Source organism: Ctenocephalides felis, unplaced genomic scaffold, assembly GCF_003426905.1.
Source record: "Ctenocephalides felis isolate EL2017-DRISC unplaced genomic scaffold, ASM342690v1 CF-g0.4_SCAFFOLD_00845, whole genome shotgun sequence".
Lineage (NCBI taxonomy): Eukaryota > Metazoa > Arthropoda > Insecta > Siphonaptera > Pulicidae > Ctenocephalides > Ctenocephalides felis.
Genome location: NW_020536999.1, coordinates 93,124,901 through 93,148,120, shown reverse-complemented (window position 1 = coordinate 93,148,120; position 23,220 = coordinate 93,124,901). Strand labels below are relative to the sequence as shown.

General features: G+C 30.0%; 2 protein-coding genes across 3 annotated transcripts; both read left to right on the top strand.

The window, feature by feature from the left end:
- Nucleotides 1-2,584: 2,584 nt before the first annotated feature.
- Nucleotides 2,585-10,065, top strand: LOC113363887 (N-acetylgalactosamine kinase-like). Of its 2 annotated transcripts, XM_026606372.1 has the most exons (10): nt 2,585-2,638; nt 2,746-2,793; nt 3,694-3,843; nt 4,179-4,346; nt 5,336-5,615; nt 5,852-5,960; nt 7,191-7,348; nt 7,424-7,682; nt 9,580-9,781; nt 9,854-10,065. In XM_026606372.1, the coding sequence occupies exons 3-10, from the start codon at nt 3,707-3,709 to the stop codon at nt 10,029-10,031; spliced, it is 1,491 nt and encodes a 496-aa protein (XP_026462157.1). In that variant the 5' UTR covers nt 2,585-2,638; nt 2,746-2,793; nt 3,694-3,706; the 3' UTR covers nt 10,032-10,065. The 2 variants fall into 2 exon arrangements, with proteins under 2 accessions (XP_026462157.1, XP_026462156.1); XM_026606371.1 differs by lacking the exon at nt 2,585-2,638 and having other exon boundaries at nt 2,693-2,793.
- A 331-nt stretch (nt 10,066-10,396) lies between these two features.
- On the top strand, nt 10,397-22,167 carry LOC113363060. The gene is made up of 8 exons (XM_026605548.1): nt 10,397-10,535; nt 18,247-18,394; nt 19,011-19,207; nt 19,296-19,772; nt 19,836-20,037; nt 20,104-20,301; nt 21,656-21,758; nt 22,069-22,167. The coding sequence occupies exons 1-8, from the start codon at nt 10,397-10,399 to the stop codon at nt 22,165-22,167; spliced, it is 1,563 nt and encodes a 520-aa protein (XP_026461333.1).
- The last annotated feature ends 1,053 nt before the right edge of the window (nt 22,168-23,220 follow it).

Here is a 23,220-nt window from a genome sequence, read left to right as displayed (position 1 = left end):
TCAATAGGAATCGAATGTTTTTTGAACCATTCTAATCGGTTGATCCGTGCGCCTGAAAACGTGGACGAAAAATTGTATCCATGCATACATACAGACACCCACATCCATTTTTTCTTAGATATGCCAAAATGTTCAGAAACCTTCAAAACGTAAAGAAATGTAAAAATTTTAAATTTCGATTTTTAGTCAGGTAAGTTATTTTTGAAATTTGGAGATTTTACAATTACATCACAAAAGTACAAGTGAAATGATAAGTTGGTTCATTCATAAATCGAATATTTCTACAAAGTGTTGTATCATAATATATGATGTTTGTTAAATTATGTAGATTTATATATATTTACATATTTTATATCACCATTTTGTCTTTTTTATTACCTTAAATGACATAAGTGAAATAAATCAAAAGTATCAAAGTGTCTGCAGAATATATTTCTTTTGAGGACTCATAATAAATTTCGACGAGTTGGGCAATTTATTTTTTGTGACATTTTATGTAGATTTATGTACTGGGATAATCTTTATATATATATATATATATATACTAGCAAACCCGACGAATTCCGTTTCGCCACCAGATGGTTTCGTGAGTAAAATGAAGAAATTTTTTGTTTGTTTTACATTTGAAAAGGATAAATTTGATTTTATTACACAACAGTAATGAATTTATTTCGATTACAAAAATCAAGTGTTTTTTATTTAAACTTCTCTAAGTAAATGAAAGTGAATCCGCAAATTATCCGTTTGATTGAAGTGCTCTTTGGTAAACCACATTTTTGTTTTTTGGTCTGACGTTAACACAAACAAAGCGGATGGTTTTTCAACTCGTGAACAGGCAACGTATAACTGCCCATGTGAAAAACAATGATTTTCTAAATAATCTTTTTGAAATTTATCCCGAAAACACTAAGCGATTGGCCTTGCAACTTGTTATTGCGAACGCAAAGCGAACTGGAAATTTCAATCGTTTGAAGTCAAACGGAAGACCAGTCGGAATCATTGGTATGTCACCAAATCGCCAGCAATTTTTGATTGAATGGTGAAATTCAGTGCGTGTACATCATTATTCTTTGCGGCAAGAATTGCTTGTTGACTTAACCAAGCATAATTCTGATAATTCTCACTAATGTCATTACTCGAAATTTTAGTTACAGTGCGTGAAGTTCCAGCAGTTTGCATTTAAGCACGATGCCATGCACCACTAATTTTCTTAGGTTAGCTATAAACCTTGCGGAGTCCTTTCCAACGAATGCAAAATTGTCGAATTCGGTTCGTGCGTTCTGGAGTTATATCGTCAGGAAGGAAAACCCGACTTATTTTTATATATATGTAGATATATATATGTAGATATATATATATATATATATATATATATATATATATACTAGCTGACCCGGCAAACGCTCCTTAGCCACAAAAAATACTTCTGGTAAAATTATAGTGAAAGAGACAGCTGGTAGGTTTATCCACTGCAAAGCACGTCATATATAAATTTGAAGACTCAAGGTTTTGATATATTATTACCTCACTTATTTTAATTAAGTCATTAATTTATGATCTTCAAATTCAAAGCAAAATCCGAACATTTATTTTTAAATTAGGTTGTGGCATGCTTAATAACGAATCAAATGGCTTTTTATAAATTATTTTATGTACTATATGTCTCTTGCCACATAAACTCCATTCGATTAATATGAATAATACAAACGTGTATAAAGTAAGTATAACAATTGTACTTTAAAGTACACTCGGTGTACACTTTCCATTGAAAATGACCTAATAATATTTCAGTGATAATAAACAAATGAATTAATAAAGTACATTTAATTATTAGATTGTTTAGAGTTTTGAAGTAAAACTTCTTTAGCGCGACTGGAGTGTAAATCCGTACAAATGCAACGAAAGTACGTTAGGGCAAAGTCGAGTGCCAATGATTATTTGTCAGCCGCTATCATTTCTATACGGGTCGATTGTGATTAGTCGTCATGTATATGAATAGAGACCTGTCGTATGCGTGCCGGCATCAGGCTCTAATAAAGGGCATTCTCTAAATGCTAATTACAATGACAAACCGATCATGTCCATACATTCATGGACCAAATCACTAATAACTTTATAACCATTCGATTAATATGAATGACGTATTTGGCAAATTTATACTAAATTAAACAATCTTCAACATTTACTAACTCGGTATGCTCTTAAAATCCAATAAAAAAGCAAACAATATACCCTATATTCAAATCCTAACCGCCGAATTTTGCCTTTCGCCATCTAGCGGCGAAAAGCAAAACCATTTGCCGAGCTGTCAACTTTAATTGACAGCTCGACAAATTGTCACGCACACAATCAACAAAATGATTTATATTTAAACAAAATTTTAATCTACAGAACTCGTTTTTGTCAAAAATGTCGATAAACAAACCGTTATCAACATTTCCTTCGAATTTACAAATACATATGAATCGAAATAAATGTCTAAAATGACATTTTTAGTAGACGTGTATAGTAAAAGACACATGAAATAAATCGGCTTTGGTAATAGAATTATATATAAATATATCGGTTCATAACGTTTGTTTATGATTTTTTTATCTGTGATCATGTGTAGATAAAATTCTGCAATTAATTATATGAGGTATTAAGTTTATTGACGTGTACAGATTAAATAACCTAAGATTATCTAAGATTTTTTTTGGAGATTGCTTTTATCGTAAATAAATAATGACTTGGTATTAATTTCAGTTTGTGGTGTTTTTGTAAACGTTAAAGGTGGTCTCAGTAAAAAATAAGGTATTGTTGAATAAATATTATTTTTTTATATATACTATAATTTAGTATTTTTTATATACATAATGCTTGAACAAAATGTATACACACTTTGAGCTTCCATAGAAAATTTATTTACCGTTCTACAAAGTTAAATTTTAGGAAAATAGAAAGCTATATTTATTACTTGTATTTTATGACAATTTTAAATGTTTCAATTACCAAATTGTTTGTATATATATATATATATATATATATATAAATGTTAAATATGAACAAAACAGCACTCAGATTTTTAACACACACTTAAATTAAATGTAATTTAAATAAAATATTGAAGAATGCATAGTATATAAGTAACTGTTTTTGAAATTACACTGAAGATGAGGCATAACATGGTCTCGAAACGTCTGTAATTACCAAATAAAGTGTGTGTTAAAAATCTGAGTGTTGTATTGTTCATATTTTAACATTAATATATATATATATATATATATATATATATATATATATTGGAAATTGGAACTTTTAAAATTGTCATAAAATATAAAATATAATCAATTATAACATTTACTTTTCGAAGAAGTATGAATAAAACTAATAATAATAATAATATGTCCCCTAGTATAATATTGTATATTATACTCAATTAGATCTTGTACTTTACCAAATAATTTAATCAAATAATTCAGATGTTGAATTGTCCTGAATTTTAATAAAATTGGATTCAAATCCAAAAAACTTATTAACCTAACCTTACTTGACAAATTTAGAAATTTTCCAAAATATTAAATCTATATTAATTTACTATTATTTATTATTAAATAAGATTAGATCTTGTTTAAACAAATATATTTATTTCATTTCAATTATAATTTTGTATTGTTTATTTAATTAATTTCATATTATTTATTTATCTTTCAGACATCTTAGAAAAATGACAGGTGACAGTTTGACAACCGTCAACGTGAAGTTCGTTCAAGAAGTAACGGACGCGCGAATTTTGAATTTGATTCAACATTTTGAAAACAAATTTCGCGAGAAGGCTGATTATTTTGTTAGAGTACCTGGACGGTTAGTAAATATAATATATATATATATATATATATATTTATATATACACATATTATTAATATTATGATATATTTATTAATATAACAAAACTCTGGAGAGTGATGTTTTGCCCTTATCCCGCTTAATACACGTTTTAGCATAAGATGTGTTTTTGGTTTGGTCTCTCGAAAATTGTCTTAACGGGGACTTATTTTTATTAACTTTATTTAGAGTAAGTTATTGTGTAGAGTAAGTACACATTCAGAAATCACAAGAAGTTCCAGCAAGATGCCATACACCACTAGTTTTCATTATATTTATAGATTTTTTCATTATATTTTTATATTGTATTCCAGTGTAAATTTAATAGGAGAGCACATAGACTATTGTGGATATGCAGTTTTACCAATGGCTCTATCTCAAGACATTATTGTCGCTTGCAAAACTACCAATGACAACAACATTTATCTGAGTAATGTTGATGAAAAATATCAGAGCTATAATTGCCGAGCTGATGATATAAAGTAAGTATAATCATCCAAAAAAATAAAAGACTAACATTCTTATCAGCACCCTTCTTATATCTCCCATAACTTTTAAACCACTCGATTAGTATGGATGATGTTTTTGGCAAAATTGTATAAAATTAAATAATCTACAACATTGTCCAACAACAAAATACTCTACAACAACTCAGTATACTCAAAAACAGCAGTTTAACAAGCATGAGTTGATGCACACATAAATAAAGATGGACTGAGTTGATGCTTAGTGAACTCTTTTACATTAAGCTACTTTTCATGTACCAAAAAATAGTTTTTTTTTACTAATTTAAAGCTGACACAATCTTCTACATTCTTCTTCCCCAACACAATCACCTACGACCACCAATTATAACCAAAAATCTAATAAAACCATCAACTTCCTAAAGTGCAATTAGTAAAGACTTGTACACATATATAAGTAACCAATATAGGGACAATTTTTGATAATTTAATCTGTAACTTAAAAACCTTTTTTCATGGCTGAAAGCTGACAAAATTTTCTACATTCTTCTCTCACAATTTGGTCACCTACAACCACAAATTATATCCAAAAATCTAACAAAACCATCAACTTTTTACAGCACAAATAGAAAATGTAGTAACCAAAACTGATATACTTTTTTATATTCAAATCTGTAGTTTAGAAAGTTATTTCCACAGCTAAAAACTGTCTTTTGCCAAATTAAAGCTGACAAAATCCTCTACATTCTTCTCTGCCTGCACACTCATCCACAACCAAAAACTACCTCCAACTAAATCTAATAATATCATCAACTTCTTACACCACAAAAACTAAAAAATTGTAGTAACCAAAACTGGTACACTTTTCTATATTATAATCTATAATTTAAATCTTACATGTACTTCTCATAGTTAAAAAATGTCTTTTACCAAGCTTGAAACATCCTCTACATTCTTCTTCCCCATCATCAAAAATTTTCAATCAACACAATCAATTTCTTTCTCAGAATTTCCAACGAGCGTCCACTATGGTACGACTACGTTCTATCAGGCATCAAAGGAGCCCTGGACGAATTCTCAAGTCTAAAGTCTACAAAATCTACTACCAATGGTCATGGTGAATCCAATGGTAGCTCCAATGGTGACAATGGTGTCCACCAAAACCATGGTGCAGAGTTCCAAGGAATCAAATTGGCTTTTTCTGGTACTGTACCACCTGCAGCAGGGTTGTCCAGCTCGAGTGCACTTGTTAGTGCAAGTTTGCTGTCTGTTGCATATTTTTTGAAGGTAAATGATAAATGAAACTTATAAAGTATACCTTTTGAACAATTTTCCTAAATGTTTCATTGATATTATTACAAGATATATAATATATAATTGCACAAATTGCAATCAAATTTATGTTATCAAAAATCATTCTAAATCAATTTAAAGGAAAAAAATGGTGCTGAGTAGAGATGGGACAGAAGCTGATCTCCTATGATAAGTTTTCCTATTTTTGTTAATTTTTACTATTTTTTCAGCTAGATTTAAATCGCCAAAAATTGGCAACACTATCAGCAATATCTGAAAGGTATGTCGGGACATTGAGTGGAGGAATGGATCAAGCAATTGCCTTCTTAGGACAAAAAGGTAATTAAGAATGTAGAGAATTTTATCCAGGCCCATGGTGTCAGAAAAGTGTCCAAGTTCTGTTAACTGCTCTTTCCTTCTCTGTCTTACGCTTTCATTTTCCTGTTTTCTTTAATAGTATCACCAGTAGTATAATATCACCTGCATTCTTCTGTCAGCTTTTTTTACCTCCCATGGCAGGCTTGTCCCAATATTTGTCTGATCCAGAGTTCTTTTTTTATTCCATTCACAAGTACTTCTTCATGTGGTCCACATAGGTATATTTTAACTTCTTCAGGAACACACATCAAAACTTAGAATATTAGTCTTTTTTTCACAAAGTCTTTTTACATTCACCAGGAACATATATTTAACTCCTCATGCAGTTCCTTACAATGCCCATGTATTTGAAACAATATATCTTTATATAAGTTTTCATTCCAGTTCCTTAAAGTTTTTGTCTCTAATCAGTGCAGAGTGGTATTCTATAAGTTTGGTTGTTAGTAGAGTTCCTTTTCTCGGAATCCACGTCTCTGATCCTTTTAATTATATGTTCTTTCTTCATTCGGTCACCACATATCATTAGAGAAGTTATCTTCTTCTTCTACAGAGCAGCGTTTTACCAGTTGCGACTACAAGTCAAGATTCAGTAAAGTCCTTTCTATCTTATTCAGCAACGCATTTGGAAATTCTCGGTGAATTTCCTTGGAAATTCCTTATCTCATATCAATACTAAGTGCTTTATTAGTTTGTTCATCAGTAGAATTCCCTTTCTCTTTTTCTCTCCAGGATGTGCCTCCTACATCAACTCAACCCCTTGACTGCCAAATGAGGAAATGAGGCTACGTTCGTAATCGCCCACTAAATAGTAGAGTTTCTTTCCTCAGAATCCTTTATATAATCTCCAGCAGCACGAAACTTTCCGTAGTTCCTTAGAATCTGTATATCTGATCAGTACACATTGGAATTTTATCAGTTTGGTCATTAGTAGAGTTCCATTTCTCTTTTTTCCCAGGTTGCGCCTCCTATATCGGGTTCAACCACCTGACTGCAAAGGCAGTCGCGTTGCCAAATGAGGCCGCCTTCGTGATCGCCCAGTTACAAGTAGAGTTTCTTTCCTCAGAATCCTTTATATCATCTCCAGCAGCACAAAACTTTCCATAGTTCCTTAGAATCTGTATATCTGATCAGTACACATTATAATTTCATCGGTTTGGTCATTACTAGAGTTCCATTTCTCTTTTTCCCCAGGTTGTGCCTCCTACATCGAGTTCAACCCCCTGACTGCACAGGCAGTCGAGTTGCCAAATGAGGCCACCTTCGTGATCGCCCACAGTCTGCACGAGGCGAACAAGGCGGCTAACCAAAACTATAACATCAGGGTCATTGAGTGTCAATTGGCCAGTAAGGTAATTGCATCAATTCCGAAACATTATTCTTTTTTTTCTCAAATGCAATTGATTTGATTAATTAATTTCCAACAGATTATTGCAAAACATCAGAACCTTTCCTGGAAAGAAATCCAGACCCCAAAACAACTCCAAGATGCCTTGAAAATAGATTTACCCCAAATGATAACTTTATGTGACCAAATATTAACAAAAGAAATTTACAGTCGAGAAGATATTTGTGAACTTTTGGAAATATCCCAAAAAAGCTTTTTAGAAAACTTGCTGACACCAAAAGTCAGAAACTTGCTGTTTGAGTTCAAATTGAGACAGAGGGCACTCCATGTATTTAATGGTAACGTATAAAATAATAAATTAACATAAAATGAATTATTATATATATATATATATATATATATATATATATATATATATATATATAAGTCGGGTTTTCCTTCCTGATGAAATAACTCCAGAACGCACGAACCGGTTTCGACAATTTTGCATTCGTTGGAAAGGTCTCGGGCTCCGCAAGGTTTATAGCTAAGAAAACTAGTAGTGCATGGCATAGTGCCCTAATGCAAATTGCTGGAACTTCACGCACCGTAATTAAAATTTCGAGTAATGAAAATAATCAACAATTGTTTAAAATAATTTCAAATAGATTATCTACATATATATATATATATATATATATATATATATATAAAAGTCAGGTTTTCCTTCCTGACGATGTAACTCCAGAACGCACAATTCGTTGGAAAGGTCTCGGGCTCCGCAAGGTTTATAGCTAAGAAAATTAGTTGTGCATGGCATCGTGCCTTAATGCAAGCTGCTGGAACTTCACGCACCGTAATTAAAAATTCGAGTAATGATATTAGTGAGAATTATCAGAATTATGCTTGGTTAAGGGGGGCGATACATGTAATCGCCTTAATTTTTACCATTTTTTGAGGACTTTTTAAACTGGGAAGGAATGATTGAATCTTTTTGAACTTTTTTAGGGTTATTTATTATATATTAAAATACACAAAAAAAATTTTTTTTTATTTTTTTTTTTTAAATGGCTGCCGTAAAAATAAATCTGCCAAGACCCTCTCGGAAAACGCCATCAATTTGCGGGCGTTCTCACTTTTCGTACGGTGATCTGAATTTAAAAAAAATAGTTTGTACGTGTTCATAAAACATATATCTTCTAGTTAAACCAAAAAAAAAATAAAAAAAGTCACAAAATCGTAAATTGGCACACCTTAGAAAAAAAAAGTTCGATTTTTCACCTTTTTTTCAATGGTTTTTTTGGTAAAAGGGTTAATTTTTGAAACATTTTTTGGAATGTTTGAGGTTTAACTAGAAGCTATTACTGTAAAGTAGATGTGTGCAAAATTTCATTGGAATCGGTTGAGAACTTTTTGAGTTATCACGCCCGCAAATTTCAAAAATGTCGTTTTGAGAAAAACGCGTTTAAAGTTTTGACACAGAAACAGATAAGAGTACAATAGCACTCAAGCGTCGAGTTGAGGCGTGGCACTTAAATGAGTTTTTATTGTATAAATAATGATAATTTTGTTTTGAATATTTACAGGCATATTTTTGAGATGTTATTGTAACGATTTATGAAAAAAAAAATCGATTTTTTTTTCTTGTTACATGTATCGCCCCCCTTAAGTCAGCGAGCAATTCTTGCCGCAAAGAATAATGATGTACACGCACTGAATTTCACCATTCAATAAAAGATTGCTGGCGATTTGGTGACATACCAATGATTCCGACTGGTCTTCCGTTTGACTTCAAACGATTGCAATTTCCAGTTCGCCTTGCGTTGGCAATAACAAATCGCAAGGCCAATCGCTTAGTGTTTGCGGGATAAATTTCAAATAGATTATTTAGAAAATCATTGTTTTTTACATGGGCAGTTATACGTTGCCTGTTCACGAGTTGGAAAACCATCCGCTCTGTTTGTGTTAACGTCAGACCAAAAAACAAAAAATGTGGTTTACCAAAGAGCACTTCAATGAAACGGATAATTTGCGGATTCACTTTCATTTAACACCTCATTTTTGTAATCGAAATAAATTCATTACTGTTGTATAATAAAATCACATTTTTCCTTTTCAAATATAAAACAAACAAAAAATTCTTGATCTTTCTCACGAAACCATCTGGTGACGAAACGGAGTTCGTCGGGTTTGCTAGTTTATATATATATATATATATATATATATATATATATACTTTTACTTTATTATTTGTAGAGGCTTATCGTGTAACCAAATTCAAAGAAATATGTTCATCAAAGGATGATAAATCTAAAAACAATTTAGAAAAACTTGGACAATTAATGAAAGAGTCACATGATTCTCTTAAAAGTTTATATGAGTGCTCACATGAAAACTTGGATCGAATTGTTGAAATTGGAAAAAGTCTTAATGTGAAATCAAGACTAACAGGAGCAGGGTAATAATATATATATATATATATATATATATATATATATATAATTTATTATTAATAAATCCTTTTACCCAGGTGGGGAGGTTGCATAGTGGCCCTATGTGAAAAAGGCCATGAAAAGGTCTACATCGAAGTATTGAAACAAGAATATTATTTAAAATTTCGGAAAGATCAACTTTTAGGAAAAACTATTGATGAACTGGTGTTCAGTACACAACCACAAAATGGAGCTGAGATTTTTGTTGTAGATTGAATGTTGCTGAATTGATATTTTTAGGATTTTACCCACCGATGCATGTAGATTGTTAATAAATTTATTATAGAATATATGTTTTGTTATTTATGTGTAGATAGACTATTGATAATGTATTATTTTTATAGTTTTAAAGCTATAGTACAAGTATTTACAAAAATGCAAGTACTTTTTAACTAAATATTGAAATCTACAAGGATTTGACAATTATAAAAATAGCCTTATGAACTTTTCACTTCAGACAAAGTTTTAGATAATTTATTCATCTTTAAATATGCCAAAGACAATATTGTGATTAGTTTTATAGTTTATAAGCTATAGCACGATATTATTCACTGCATTCTTACTAGAAACTCTACTAGTAAATGGGCGATCACAAAAGTGGCCTCATTTGGCAACTAGACTGCCTGTGCAGTCACGGGGTTGAACTCGATGTAGGAGACACATCCTGGAGAGAAAAAGAGAAAGGGAATTCTACTGATGAACAAACTAATAAAACACTTAGTATTGATCAGAGATAAGAAATTCCCAAGGAAATTCACTGGAATTTCCAAACGTGATGCAGAAGAAGATAGAAAGGATGTTACTGACTGAATCTTGACTTGAAGTCGCAACTGGTAAACTGGTTCAGAAATTGGAATTTGTGGCCTACACATAAGTGTTGCAGAGGAATATAACTTCTCTGATGATATGTGGTAACCAAATGAAGAAAGAACATATAATTAAAAGGATCAGAGACGTGGATTGCGAGAAAAGAAACCCTACTAACAATCAAACTTATAGAATACCACTCTGCACTGATCAGAGACAGGAACTTTAAGGAACTGGAATGGTAACTTATATAAAGATATATCGTTTCAAATACATGGACATTTTAAGGAACTGCATGAGGAGTTTAGATATGTGTTCCTGGTGAATGCAAAAAAGACTCCGTGGAAAAAAAGACTAATACTCTAAGTTTTGATATGTATACCTGAAAAAGATAAAATATACCTATGTGGACCACATGAGGAAGTACTAGTGAGTAGAATAAAAAAAGAACTCTGGATCAGACAACAATTGGGACAAGATAAAAAAAAGCTGACAGAGGAATGCACTGGAACATCTAATACTAAACGGCATAAAAGATTATTTAAAAAGTTTTCTTTTTAAACAAATCTTAAAAATAAATGTTTATTTTACAATATTTATTTATTATAAACGTTTATTTTAAATATATAGATGATTTGATTATCTAAGAGTCATCTGAAGCTTTCAATTTACCCAGTTGAATATATTACAAAATGCATCACAAAAATTTAACTAGGACTTTTTAGAAATCACCAGTATAAATAATTAGTGATTTTAATCAACAACATAAAAAATATACATTAACAATAGGGCTTATACAAAAACCGACATTTCAGAAAACCGGTTTTCGAATTTTAATTTTACTAAAAAACCGGTTTTAACCGGTTTTCGAATTTTATATAGAAAATAAATTTTTGCTCGAATATTGTGTAATTTATCCGCAAATTTAGTGTGATTTAGAGCAGTATTTGACTGAATTCATTTATTGTTCAATTTTATAGATAGTAAACAAAATTATTTTAATTTTAATTAGTAGAACTAAAAAAATAATAGTTTATCCTGATTAAATAACTTTGAAAATAATTATTCGTTATTCATGCATCATTTTCACATATAAGAATGAAAATATTTTTATGATAGTGAAAGGAAAGTTTTTGAATAAATAAAAATAATACATTTTTAAATTAAAAAACTGAGAACGTCTATCGAATTGCTACTTAAACATGACCTTTATTGTTTCTAACAAAATTTCCTGAATAGAAAATACTCTCATACTTATGATACAAACTGGTACAAATACTTACGACCAAATTATGCTTAATTGTTTTTGAAGTCTGATATAATAATTCTAAGTTATTTGAACCGATATGATTTCAAGAAGCAAAAAGCTTTCATCTATCTTTTATATTTGGCTATTTTTGTCATTTTCCATTTACACAGTGAAAACCGACTTTTTTCACTAAAAAACCGGTTTTCAAATTCCATAATTTTCGCTAAAAACCGGTTTTTGAAAACCGACAAACCCTAATTAACAACAATTTCTTCTAAATTTAACCAGAACAAACAAAATCCTACGCATCCCAAATCTACAAAAATTTTAAAGGGTATCATACACAATCGCAACATTTTACTAAAAATCCACAACAACCATCATAAACCCACAAAAGTTTTGCCAAATTTCCACACTAACCACCAGAAAACAGCAACAGTTACATCAAATTTTGAATACCAAAGTTCAAAATTGTGGTTCAAAAGTCTTCTACGCATGTATCAACTGTTGCGCGCGTACTAGGCGCTGTTTCATGCAAAATATTGATTTTCTTCACACACAGACATAGTATAAAATTAAATCCAAACACAAACACACATTCATATATAAATTACCACACGTGTAAAACCGATACACACACTTTTACCCCAAAATCGCACCGCCCACGCCGCTTTTCCACACTCGATAGAAAATGTTAGACTTTAGCATATGGTTAATTTTTTAGAAAATTTTGAAAAACGAGGAATAAATCAATTATAAATTGATTCATGTGTACAGATTGATTTTTATTGGTTTGGTTATTTATAATTAATTAAATTTTAATAAAAAGTGTAGTGTTGTTGGATTTGTGACGCACAGTGTGTAATATGTTTTTCATTTTTGCAAAAAGCTTTTTGATTGCTTGTGCTTTTTTGTGGAGTGAATTTGGGACAGCTTTTGGGGAATTGGAGTACTTTCCAGGTAAAATATAAATGATTATTTTTAATTAATATTAATAAAAACTAGTGGACATCGTGCCATAAGGCATATTGCTGGAACTTCCCGTACCAAAAATTATCTTTTTTAAAAAGAGTAACATTTTTGAAAAAATGTTACTTTGAAAAAATTTAAAAAATATATATGAAAATTTTCATTCTCGATTTTTTTTGCTATTACTATAACTTACCCTATGGATAGTTAATAAATTATGATACATTTTGCATTGAATTTTTAAATATCAAAAACACCTTAATTTGGTGCCTTTTGTTCAATTTTGTAAATTGCATTTTAAACGTTCATGTATTTTTTGATAAATATGTTAAAATGATTATTTTTGAACCAAATGTATATATGTCATGAACTAATATTTATATATTAAGTAGGTTAAAAAAGCATCAAAATCTTGATCATTTTTTTCTAAACATGTTTTTTTGCTTAGACGTAAAAGTGTAAAAGTTATATTTTTATTGAATATTTTAAAACTATTATTTTCAAAAAACTTATATATAACAAAAATCCGTAATCAAAAATGAACATTTTCATATATCTTCACGTTTTAAAGACTTTTGAACATTTTGGCATACCTTATAATTAGAAAAAATGGATGTATGTGTGTGTGTGTGAGCGTGTGTGTGTGTGCGGATACAAATTTTCGTCGAAGATTTTGGGAACACCGATCAACTGATTTGAATAATTCAAAAAACATTCGATTCGTATTGATAAGACGTGCTGATTAGTTTCTAGCTGATTAGTTTTTGGCGAAGGCAGGTCTAGCCGTTCCGAAGATACGGAGCAAAAAATGCCAAAACGGTAACTCAGTTTTTAAGAGAACCGAGCGTCTGATTTTAATAATTCAAAAACCATTTTACTTGTATTGACAAGATGAAGAACTGATTGAATTTTTGGGGACGCAGGTCCAGCGGTTATGGACTCTCACTAAAAATAATTTAAAAAGATGTCATTTGGCGGTCAAAAATGTTTATTGGACATATGTACATCAAATTATAAGATATTTTATAGAGATTTTAATAATGTGTACACATTTTGTGTAATTTTTTTTGGCTTTCGTACCAAGATTTTTAATTACGGTATGGGAAGTTCCAGCAATTTGCCTTAAAGCACGATGCCATGCACCCCACTAGTTTAAATAATGTATTTAAAAAAATTGAGGCTTTTACCATTTTTTTTCTAAAACATATGTTCGCAAAAATTTAATATATATAGATAGATGTTTAGTTACTTAAATACCTATATTAAAATAATTTTTGCAATTGTTTCATTAATATTATTGCTTAAAGTTTGAATGATTTATTATTAAAAATTGTTGCTTTTTTTCTAAAATATTCCTTCAGCTTTTTCTTTTAAAATAATATGTGTTAACATATGTTGGAAAGATTTGAATATATATGTGTTATAGTTTTTTTTAAATATATTAAAATACTTTTTTCCAAGACATATTGTACATATTATTATCTAATATTTAAGCAATATGTCAACAAAATTTGGTTGCTTAATTCAAAAAATTAAAGCCATGACAATTTTTTTTTCTTAAACATTATCCAAACATATGTTGCACATATTTGCATTTAATTCGTGAATTTTTTGTAAATTGATTTTTTTTTTCAAATGATAATTTAGTTTAATTTATTAATTACAAAAACTTGGTAGCTTTCTTTTCTAAGAATTGCACATAAATGATTTAGGTTTTTTAAAGTAAAACTTCTTTAGGCGCGACTAGGGTGTAAATCCGTACAAATGCAACGGAAGTGCGTTACGGCAGAGTCGAGTGCCAATGATTCGTCATTCGCTCTCGATTATATCATTTCTATACGGGTCGATTGTGATTAGACGTCGTGTATGTGAATACAGATCTGTCGTTGTATGCGTACCGGCATCAACGTTGTATGCGTACCGATATCAAGAGGGAAATTGGCATACATAAATAAACATTTTAAAGTTACATTGTGGTACAAATCTTGATTTAATGAAAAATGCCTGAATCAGAAGAATATTTTACCCTGCTCCTTGAAAATAATAAAACAAATTAAACATTTATTCCGTGTACTAAACGAGACTTTATTGACATAATTTCTATATTATTCATAGTTTCTATAAATCTTTGAAGTTATTAAAATGGAAAATATTTTAGGCAAGACAGATATTACAGCTGTTCAAAGAATGAGATTATAACGCCAGCGAAAAAGTAAAAAAATACAAGCAGTCAATGAATGTATGTTAATTTTAATTACATGAAGTTCTTCAAACACAATTACATGATGAGTGAAGTTGCAAAAACAATATTTGTTTAGGCGTTGTTTAATATAATCCACTGTGTGAACGAATATTATTAAATTTATTAATCAGCAATTGCTTCATTTCTCTAATGAAGGTTTATTTCTAAATGCTAATTACAATGACAAACCGATCATGTCATATTTGAAGTATGACTTTAATTACATTATTGTTTTTAAATATTATACTTATTTATTATTTTATATATTATACATATTTTTAATGCTATTATAAATGGTTATATTTAAACAATACGACATAAAATTTGGTTGCAGAATTTAAAAAAGTATACTTAAAATATTATATTAAAATTAGTAACAAATTTCTCATGATTGTAAATATTGTTATAATTATTATTCAATTAAAAAATTAAATGACAATTTAATTTGTTAATAATCAACAATATAATATTTAATATTATCAAGACAATAAATTATTTTGTCTCAAATTTAAAAAAAATCGTTAAACATATTCAATTAGTAACAAATTCCTTGTTGTAAATCGATTTTAAAATGTATTGTTATAATTATTATTAAATTTAAAATTGATACAAAAACTTAAAATAATGTAAAACAACATAAATTTTAGTCATAGAATTAGAAAAAAAAAATCAAAAATATTTAAGTTTCTTATAATTGTAAATTAATGTTAAATAAAAAAAATATTGTATTAATATTTAAACAACTTGACATTAAAATTTTATAAAATTTTTGTTTTATCATTAACAAATTCCTTTGTGCTTAAAATTGTTGCTAAGACATATATTATTATTATTATTTTTATAGTTTTATAGGTCAGTTTGATAAAGCTAAAACGATATTATTTTAAATGCACTTGTGTTTTAGTGATAAAGAAATTTTATTACTTTTAGTCGAGTCGTAAAAAATTACGTTTTAAATTTTACTAAAATGCATCTAGATTAGAAATTTTATTCTTATTAGAAAAAGTAATAAATAATTTAATAAGCAAACTAGTGGGGTGCATTGCATCGGGCCTTAAGCCTAATTGCTGGAACTTCCCGTACCGTAATTAAAAATCTTGGTACGGAAACCAAAAAAATTTAACACAAAATGTGTACACATTATTTAAATCTATAAAATATCTGATGATTTGATGTGCATATGTCCAATAAACATTTTGGACCGCCAAATGACATTTTTTTAACTTATTTTTATTGAGAGTCCATAACCGCTGAACCTGCCTTCCCAAAAATTTAATCAGTTCTTCATTTGTCAATACAAGTTGAATGTTTTTTGAATTATTAAAATCGTTTGCCCCATTCTCTTAATAACTGAGTCACCGTTTTTGGCATTTTTTGCCCCGTATCTTCGAAACTGCTAGACCTGCCTTCGCCAAAAACTAATCAGCACGTCTCCTTATCAATACGAATCGAATGTTTTTGGAATTATTCAAATCGGTTGATCGGTGTTCCCGAAATCGTCGACGAAAATTTGTATCCGCACACACACACACACATACACACATCCATTTTTTCTAAGGTATGTCAAAATGTTCAGAAACCTCTGAAACGTAAAGATATATAAAATTTTTCATTTTCGATTTTTTTGCGGTTACTAAAACTTACCCAAAGGGAAGTTAATAATTATTTATATATTTTCCAACCCTTAGTGAAAAATTCCATAATATTATTCGCGTTAAAATTACAATAATATTTTTTAAAATTTCTATAAAAGATGGTATTTGTATTTGCATTGTCTGCGTCGATGTTTATAAAATCTGCAATCGATTTAAACAACCTATATAAATATTTATAAATAAATAAAAATGTTATGAGAACGAAAATATATTACGTACAAAAATTTATATATATATATATATATATATATATATATATATATATAGATATATATATATATATGTATAATAAAATTTATTTAAATATAAAATAAATCTATAAATTTTTATTTAAACAAAAAAAAACTTGATGACCCTCAGTGTACTCTAACTATGACTCTAACAGTATTTGAATTTTTAAATTATCAGATAATTTTTAATAATCATTTTAAGTATGCAAAAATGTTTAGCAGCAATATAAAATTGTATACGATATGTATATTTACATAGATAATTATTTAAAACAAATTTTTATCAAAGTTTTTTTATGATAACAAAATCCAGGTTAAGTTGGAACTGAATAACTAATTATTCAAGAGCTTAAAAAGTTGAATAACCTTAAAGATAAATATAAACAATGCATTTATTAGTGTCAACCATTATACACATTTATATAATGATAAATTATAAATTATATATTTATAATAGCATTAAAAATATGTATAATATTTAAAAACAATAATGTAATTGAAGTCATACTTCAAATATGACATGATCGGTTTGTCATTGTAATTAGCATTTAGAAATGAACCTTCATCAGAGAAATGAAGTAATTGCTGATTAATAAATTCTATAATATTCGTTCACACAGTGGATTATGTTAAACAACGCCTAAAGAAATATAATTGTGTTTGAAGAACTTCATGTAATTAAAATTAACATACATTCATTGACTGCTCGTATTTTTTTTACTTTTTTGTTGGCGATATAATCTCATTCTTTGAACAGCTGTAATATCTGTTTCGTCTAAAAAATATTTTCCATATTAATAACTTTACAGAAACTACGAATAATATAGAAATAATTTCTAATCAATAAACTTACGTTTAGTACACGGCACAAATGCATAATTTGTTTTATTATTTTCAAGTAACAGAGTAAAATATTCTTCTGGTTCAGGCATTTTTCATTAAATCAATATTTGTACTACGATGTAACTTTAAAATGTTTATTTATCTATGCCGATTTGCTTGTTGATATCGGTACGCATACAACGTTGATGCCGGTACGCATACAACGACAGATCTCTATTCACATACACGACGACTAATCACAATCGACCCGTATACAAATGATTTCATCGAGAGCGAATTACGAATCATTGGCACTCGACTCGGCCGTAACGCACTTCCGTTGCATTTGTACGGATTTACACCCTAGTCTAGCGCCTAAAGAAGAATTGCTTTATAGTCTTCTGTTGTTTGCAGAAGTTGTACAATTTTAAATAATTTCTTTAAAATTTCATTCTAGACAACCAACAACACAATCAACATTACGCTTTACAAAGATTAGCATCCTTACTCGAACAAGCACATAGAGAACAAATCAACCAGAAACAGTCATCTAGCAAAGTTCTAAACCGATTCCAAGATGAAACGCCATCTCTGTACGGATCAAGGTAACAGACAATAGTAATAGTAAAAATAATAAATATAATGTGAATAGTTCCTCCGAGTAAAACTTGATAAAATGAAAAAAAAGAAACAGAGAAATAGATGATTTACTACATTTGAAGATGATTTTTGACATTTCTAGACCATCTACAATACTCTCAAATAATCTACAACACTCTTAGACATAATCTAGGACATTTTCAGACAATGTATAATTTTTGTTGAAAATTTAAACAAAACATTTTCAGAAACAAATTAGACAATCTACAACATTCTTAGATAATCTACAACACTCTCAGACGACCTACAACACTTTCAGGCAAAATGCAACAGTCTAAGATAATCTAGGGCATTTTTAGCAATGTATAATTTTTTTTTTAAATTTAAACAAAACATTTTCAGAAACAAATTAGACAATCTACAACATTCTTAGATAATCTGCAACACTCTCAGGCAAAATGCAACAGTCTAAGATAATCTAGGATATTTTCAGACAATGTATAAAACTTTCTAAGAGCATTCATAATTCAACGAATTCTTAGAAGTTTTACTTCAACATAAATAAATATGCAATTATAAATACCTTACCTTTCTTTTATATTTCTTTCTCTCTCTCCACAGGTCTCGTTTCCCGAACGAATACGAAAACTACCGAAAGTATGAAGAGACTTTGGATCCGGAACCGGTTGCAGAAGCAAATCATCGAAAGTTGGAACCAGTTTTGGATCTGAGGCAGTTTGAACCGTTTGTTCAGCAATTGGAGGAGGATAATTTGGAGTATGTTGCTGATGAGGTTGCTAAAAGTGAAGAAAAAATTGGTGAGATGTAATCTACATTTTATAATACTATATTCTAATTCTACTTCTATGCGATATCAACTTATTTTTCGCATGATTCAATTTCCAGAGCCTCCACCAAGACCCCACAACGAACTAAAAGACCTCCAAGACCGAATAACCGCCAACCTGAATGCAAAATACTTCAACAGCTACCACCAACGACCGCCAATTAACAAGAACTACGGCCGAATCTACGCCAACCACCATTTCGGAAACGACCTGAACGCTAAAGATGACACCAAGTACCAAATTTCGAAATCGAAGACAGACAACAAACATTTGCCAGATAGCGAAAACTTCATGTCCAAATTTAGTCATCACCGAGATGTAACACAAGCAGTGGCACAAAATGATGAACACGTCGAACACGAGAACGAAAAGGAAACTACTGCGGATAAGAAGTTAGACGGGTCGGAGTTTACGTATAATTTACCAGCTCTGGGGTCACATCAGATAAGGGATAAGGAACCACCGTTCGCTGTCGGCCCTAATGACCCCAGGTACTACGGAGAGGAAGTGCACAATTCGAAAGTTGGCGGAAATGGTAAATTTAGAGTATTTTCACTAGTTGCTTATCAGATATTTTTTTACTATTTATACATTCTAGATGACCAACCATTAGATTTGAATTCCAAATTCGAACCATTCTCCGATTACTCTCTTTACGACCAAGGCGTTAAAATGACAAAACTGATCCGAAAAAGGCCCTTGGAAGACGATGGTCCAACCCTGTATGTTGTAGCAATGGTAGCCGGTATAAGTGCAGCAGCTACCGTTGGACTGGTAGCTTTCGGTATCGGATGGTACACGTGAGTACATCTTGAAATAAATCATCAATACCCAAGAGTAGTACTTATAATTGTTTACACATGTAGGTTACAAAAACGGTCCAAGTTGGCCCAAGATGCAGAATATCCGGCGTACGGCGTCACAGGGCCAAATGTTAAAGACCCGAATCAGGGTGGGCCTTTGCAAAGTCCTGCTTCATTAAATTTAGCTGATAAACGACTGGCCCAAAGTGCGCAGCTGTATCATTATCATCATCAGAAACAGCAGATTTTGGCCATGGAGAAGTAAGTAGAAGAAGAAATTAGTTCTCATGTAATTTGATTTAAAGCATAATATTTAAAGAACTCAGTAAAATTTCAATTGGACCAGATTTTGGACAATTCAATATAATTTAGTATAGCTATAGAGTTGTCTATTGGGCCACAAACTGGCCAATCAAATACTCATTGACCACAGATGTTCAATAAAACATTGATCATTGTAAACTAATCACTCGTAATAATTATAATGAATTATTTCAAAGAAATTTGTTTTTTGGCCCGGTTTTGGGCCAGAAACTTTAAAATATCGCACAAGACTTAAATACACATGTTTTTTAAGCTGTGATAACAAATTTGTCTACAAGAATCTCAAATGTGTCATTTGTAAATTCTTTGGGTTATGTTAAAGGCCAGTAGGGCCAGAATCATGTAGCTTTGAACAAAGCCCACCAAATAGCATGAATGATAGCAATACTTATATAGTATCCATTTTCCCACATACTATAATTGAATACTGGTCCGGTTTTGGGCCAGAAACTTTAAAATATTGCACAAGACATAAATACACATGTTTTCTAAGTTGTAATAAAAAATTTGTTTACAAGAATGCCAAATGTGTCATTTGTAAATCCTTCGGGCTATGTTAAAGGCCAGTAGTGCCAGAATCAAGTAGGTTTGAACAAAGCGTACCAAACAGCATGAACGATAACAATACTTAAAGAAAAGCTCACTCAAACCCATGCATATATAGATATAGTTTCCGTTTTTACACTTACTATAATTGAATATTGGCCCGGTTTTGGGCCAGAAATTTTAAAATATCGCACAAGACATAAATACACAAATTAAGTTGTGATAACAAACTTGTATACAAGAATACCAAATGTGTCATTTGTAAATTATTTGGGTTATGTTAAAGGCCAGTAGGGCTAGAATTATGTAGCTTTGAACAATGCTTATCAAATAGCATGAATGATAGTAATACTGATATAGAAATAGTATCCATTTTCCCACATACTATAATTGAATATTGGCCCGGTTTTGGGCCAGAAACTTTAAAATATCGCACAAGACATAAATACACATGTTTTTTTAAGTTGTGATAACAAATTTGTCTACAAGAATCCCAAATGTGCCATTTGTAAATTCTTTGGGTTATGTTAAAGGCCAGTAGGACCAGAATCATGTAGCTTTGAATAAAGCTTACCAAATAGCATGAATGATAGCAATACTTAAAAAAGTGCTCACTCAAACCCATGATAGATAGATATAGTTTCCGTTTTCACTCTTAGGCCAAGTTTTTGGAATATGTCTAATTTTTTTGTGAGAACAGCTAAAGTTTTAAGATAAAAATATTTACCTGAATTTTATTTTCCAGTCGTTTAGAACCATCACAAGTTCATAACCAATCTGATCCTGAAAGTGATGAAGAAAACGATGAAGGAGATTACACAGTATACGAGTGCCCAGGACTGGCTTCTGTAAGTTGGACCATCACAAATTCATGATTACCTTTCTCTCACTTATTTATTATTCCAAATTTGCAAGTTTCCTGTATCCCTTTCTTTCTCGTAAGTCGTCAATCATCAGCATTCTTCTTCCACCGAGTTCATTCAGTACTATTTTCCACGACCACGTCGTGAATGAGATTATTTTTTTGCAGTTTGAATCCAAACCAGTTTCTTTTTCTTTTCATGATCGTGCTCAATAGTGTTCTTTTTTATTAGTAGCATTTCTACAAAAACAATAAACACATAATATTTATTATAAAGAATTTCTTTTCTATTCTAGACTGGCGAAATGGAAGTAAAAAACCCAATGTTCTTAGACGAACCAACCCCTGCGACACCAAACGAACAAAATAAAAGTTCTCCGAAAGATAAAAATTGAGACAAAAGACATCAATACATCAAAAATCAGAAAAAACAAAAACAAACAGGTTAAGTAAAATTTAATTTATCACGAATGAATTGTATTTAGTTTGTTGAGAATAGTTATAATTTAAAGTTATCTTCCAAAAAAGGTTATAGACTGCTCAACTAAAAAATTGTGACCAAGATAGAAAAATATTATATTATTATAAAATAGACACATCAAGATTTATATTATTAGATTTGGAAAGAAATTTGATTCCAAAATTTGCTGATATGTGACTGTACTCCTAGTAGATGAAATTTTTATTATTGAACAAAATTGACCTCCAATTCCAATAGTAAATGACTTCACTGTTCTACTGGTATGATATTATTTTTTAAGCAGACATTTTCAAAGTTGCATTAAAAGTATAATTTCAAAAAATGTTTTCAATTAAAATAAAATAAATCTACGTAAAATTGATGAATGATGATTGCATAGAGTAGTAAGGATTAGAAAAACAATTTCCTCGTAATTCAATAATATAAATCGATATGTGTCAATACCACAGTCAATATATAGTATTGTCAATATATTGTTTAAACAACAAAAAAATTATAAACAATTTCGAAATGATTGTCAATTATTTTATATGTGATTAAATTAAAACAATTAATTTCCAAACAAAAAAGACTTCGTAGTGGTGAAAAATAGTATTTTGGCCATCTAAAAAAGATAAAAAATTATTTAGTTTAGTCACTTGGTTATGGCCATCATCAGGATAAAAATCTATGTTTTATTCTAACGAAAAAAAGTCATTAATTTTATTTTGTAAAATTAGTATTTTGCCATCTTCAGGATTATAAAAAACAAACAGTTGCATGCTTTAGCAAAAAATACAAGTACCACTTCAAAATAGTTTTTTGGCCAACTAAAAAGGCCAACAAGTACGTGTTTAGTTATATATGAAGAAATATATTGGTCCCTTGATTGTGGCCATCTTCAGGATTTAAAAAAAGTGAAGAAATATATTTTGGCACAAATTACCTATTATTATTTCCTCTTCTAAGTTTTGGTTGCTTAGTCATG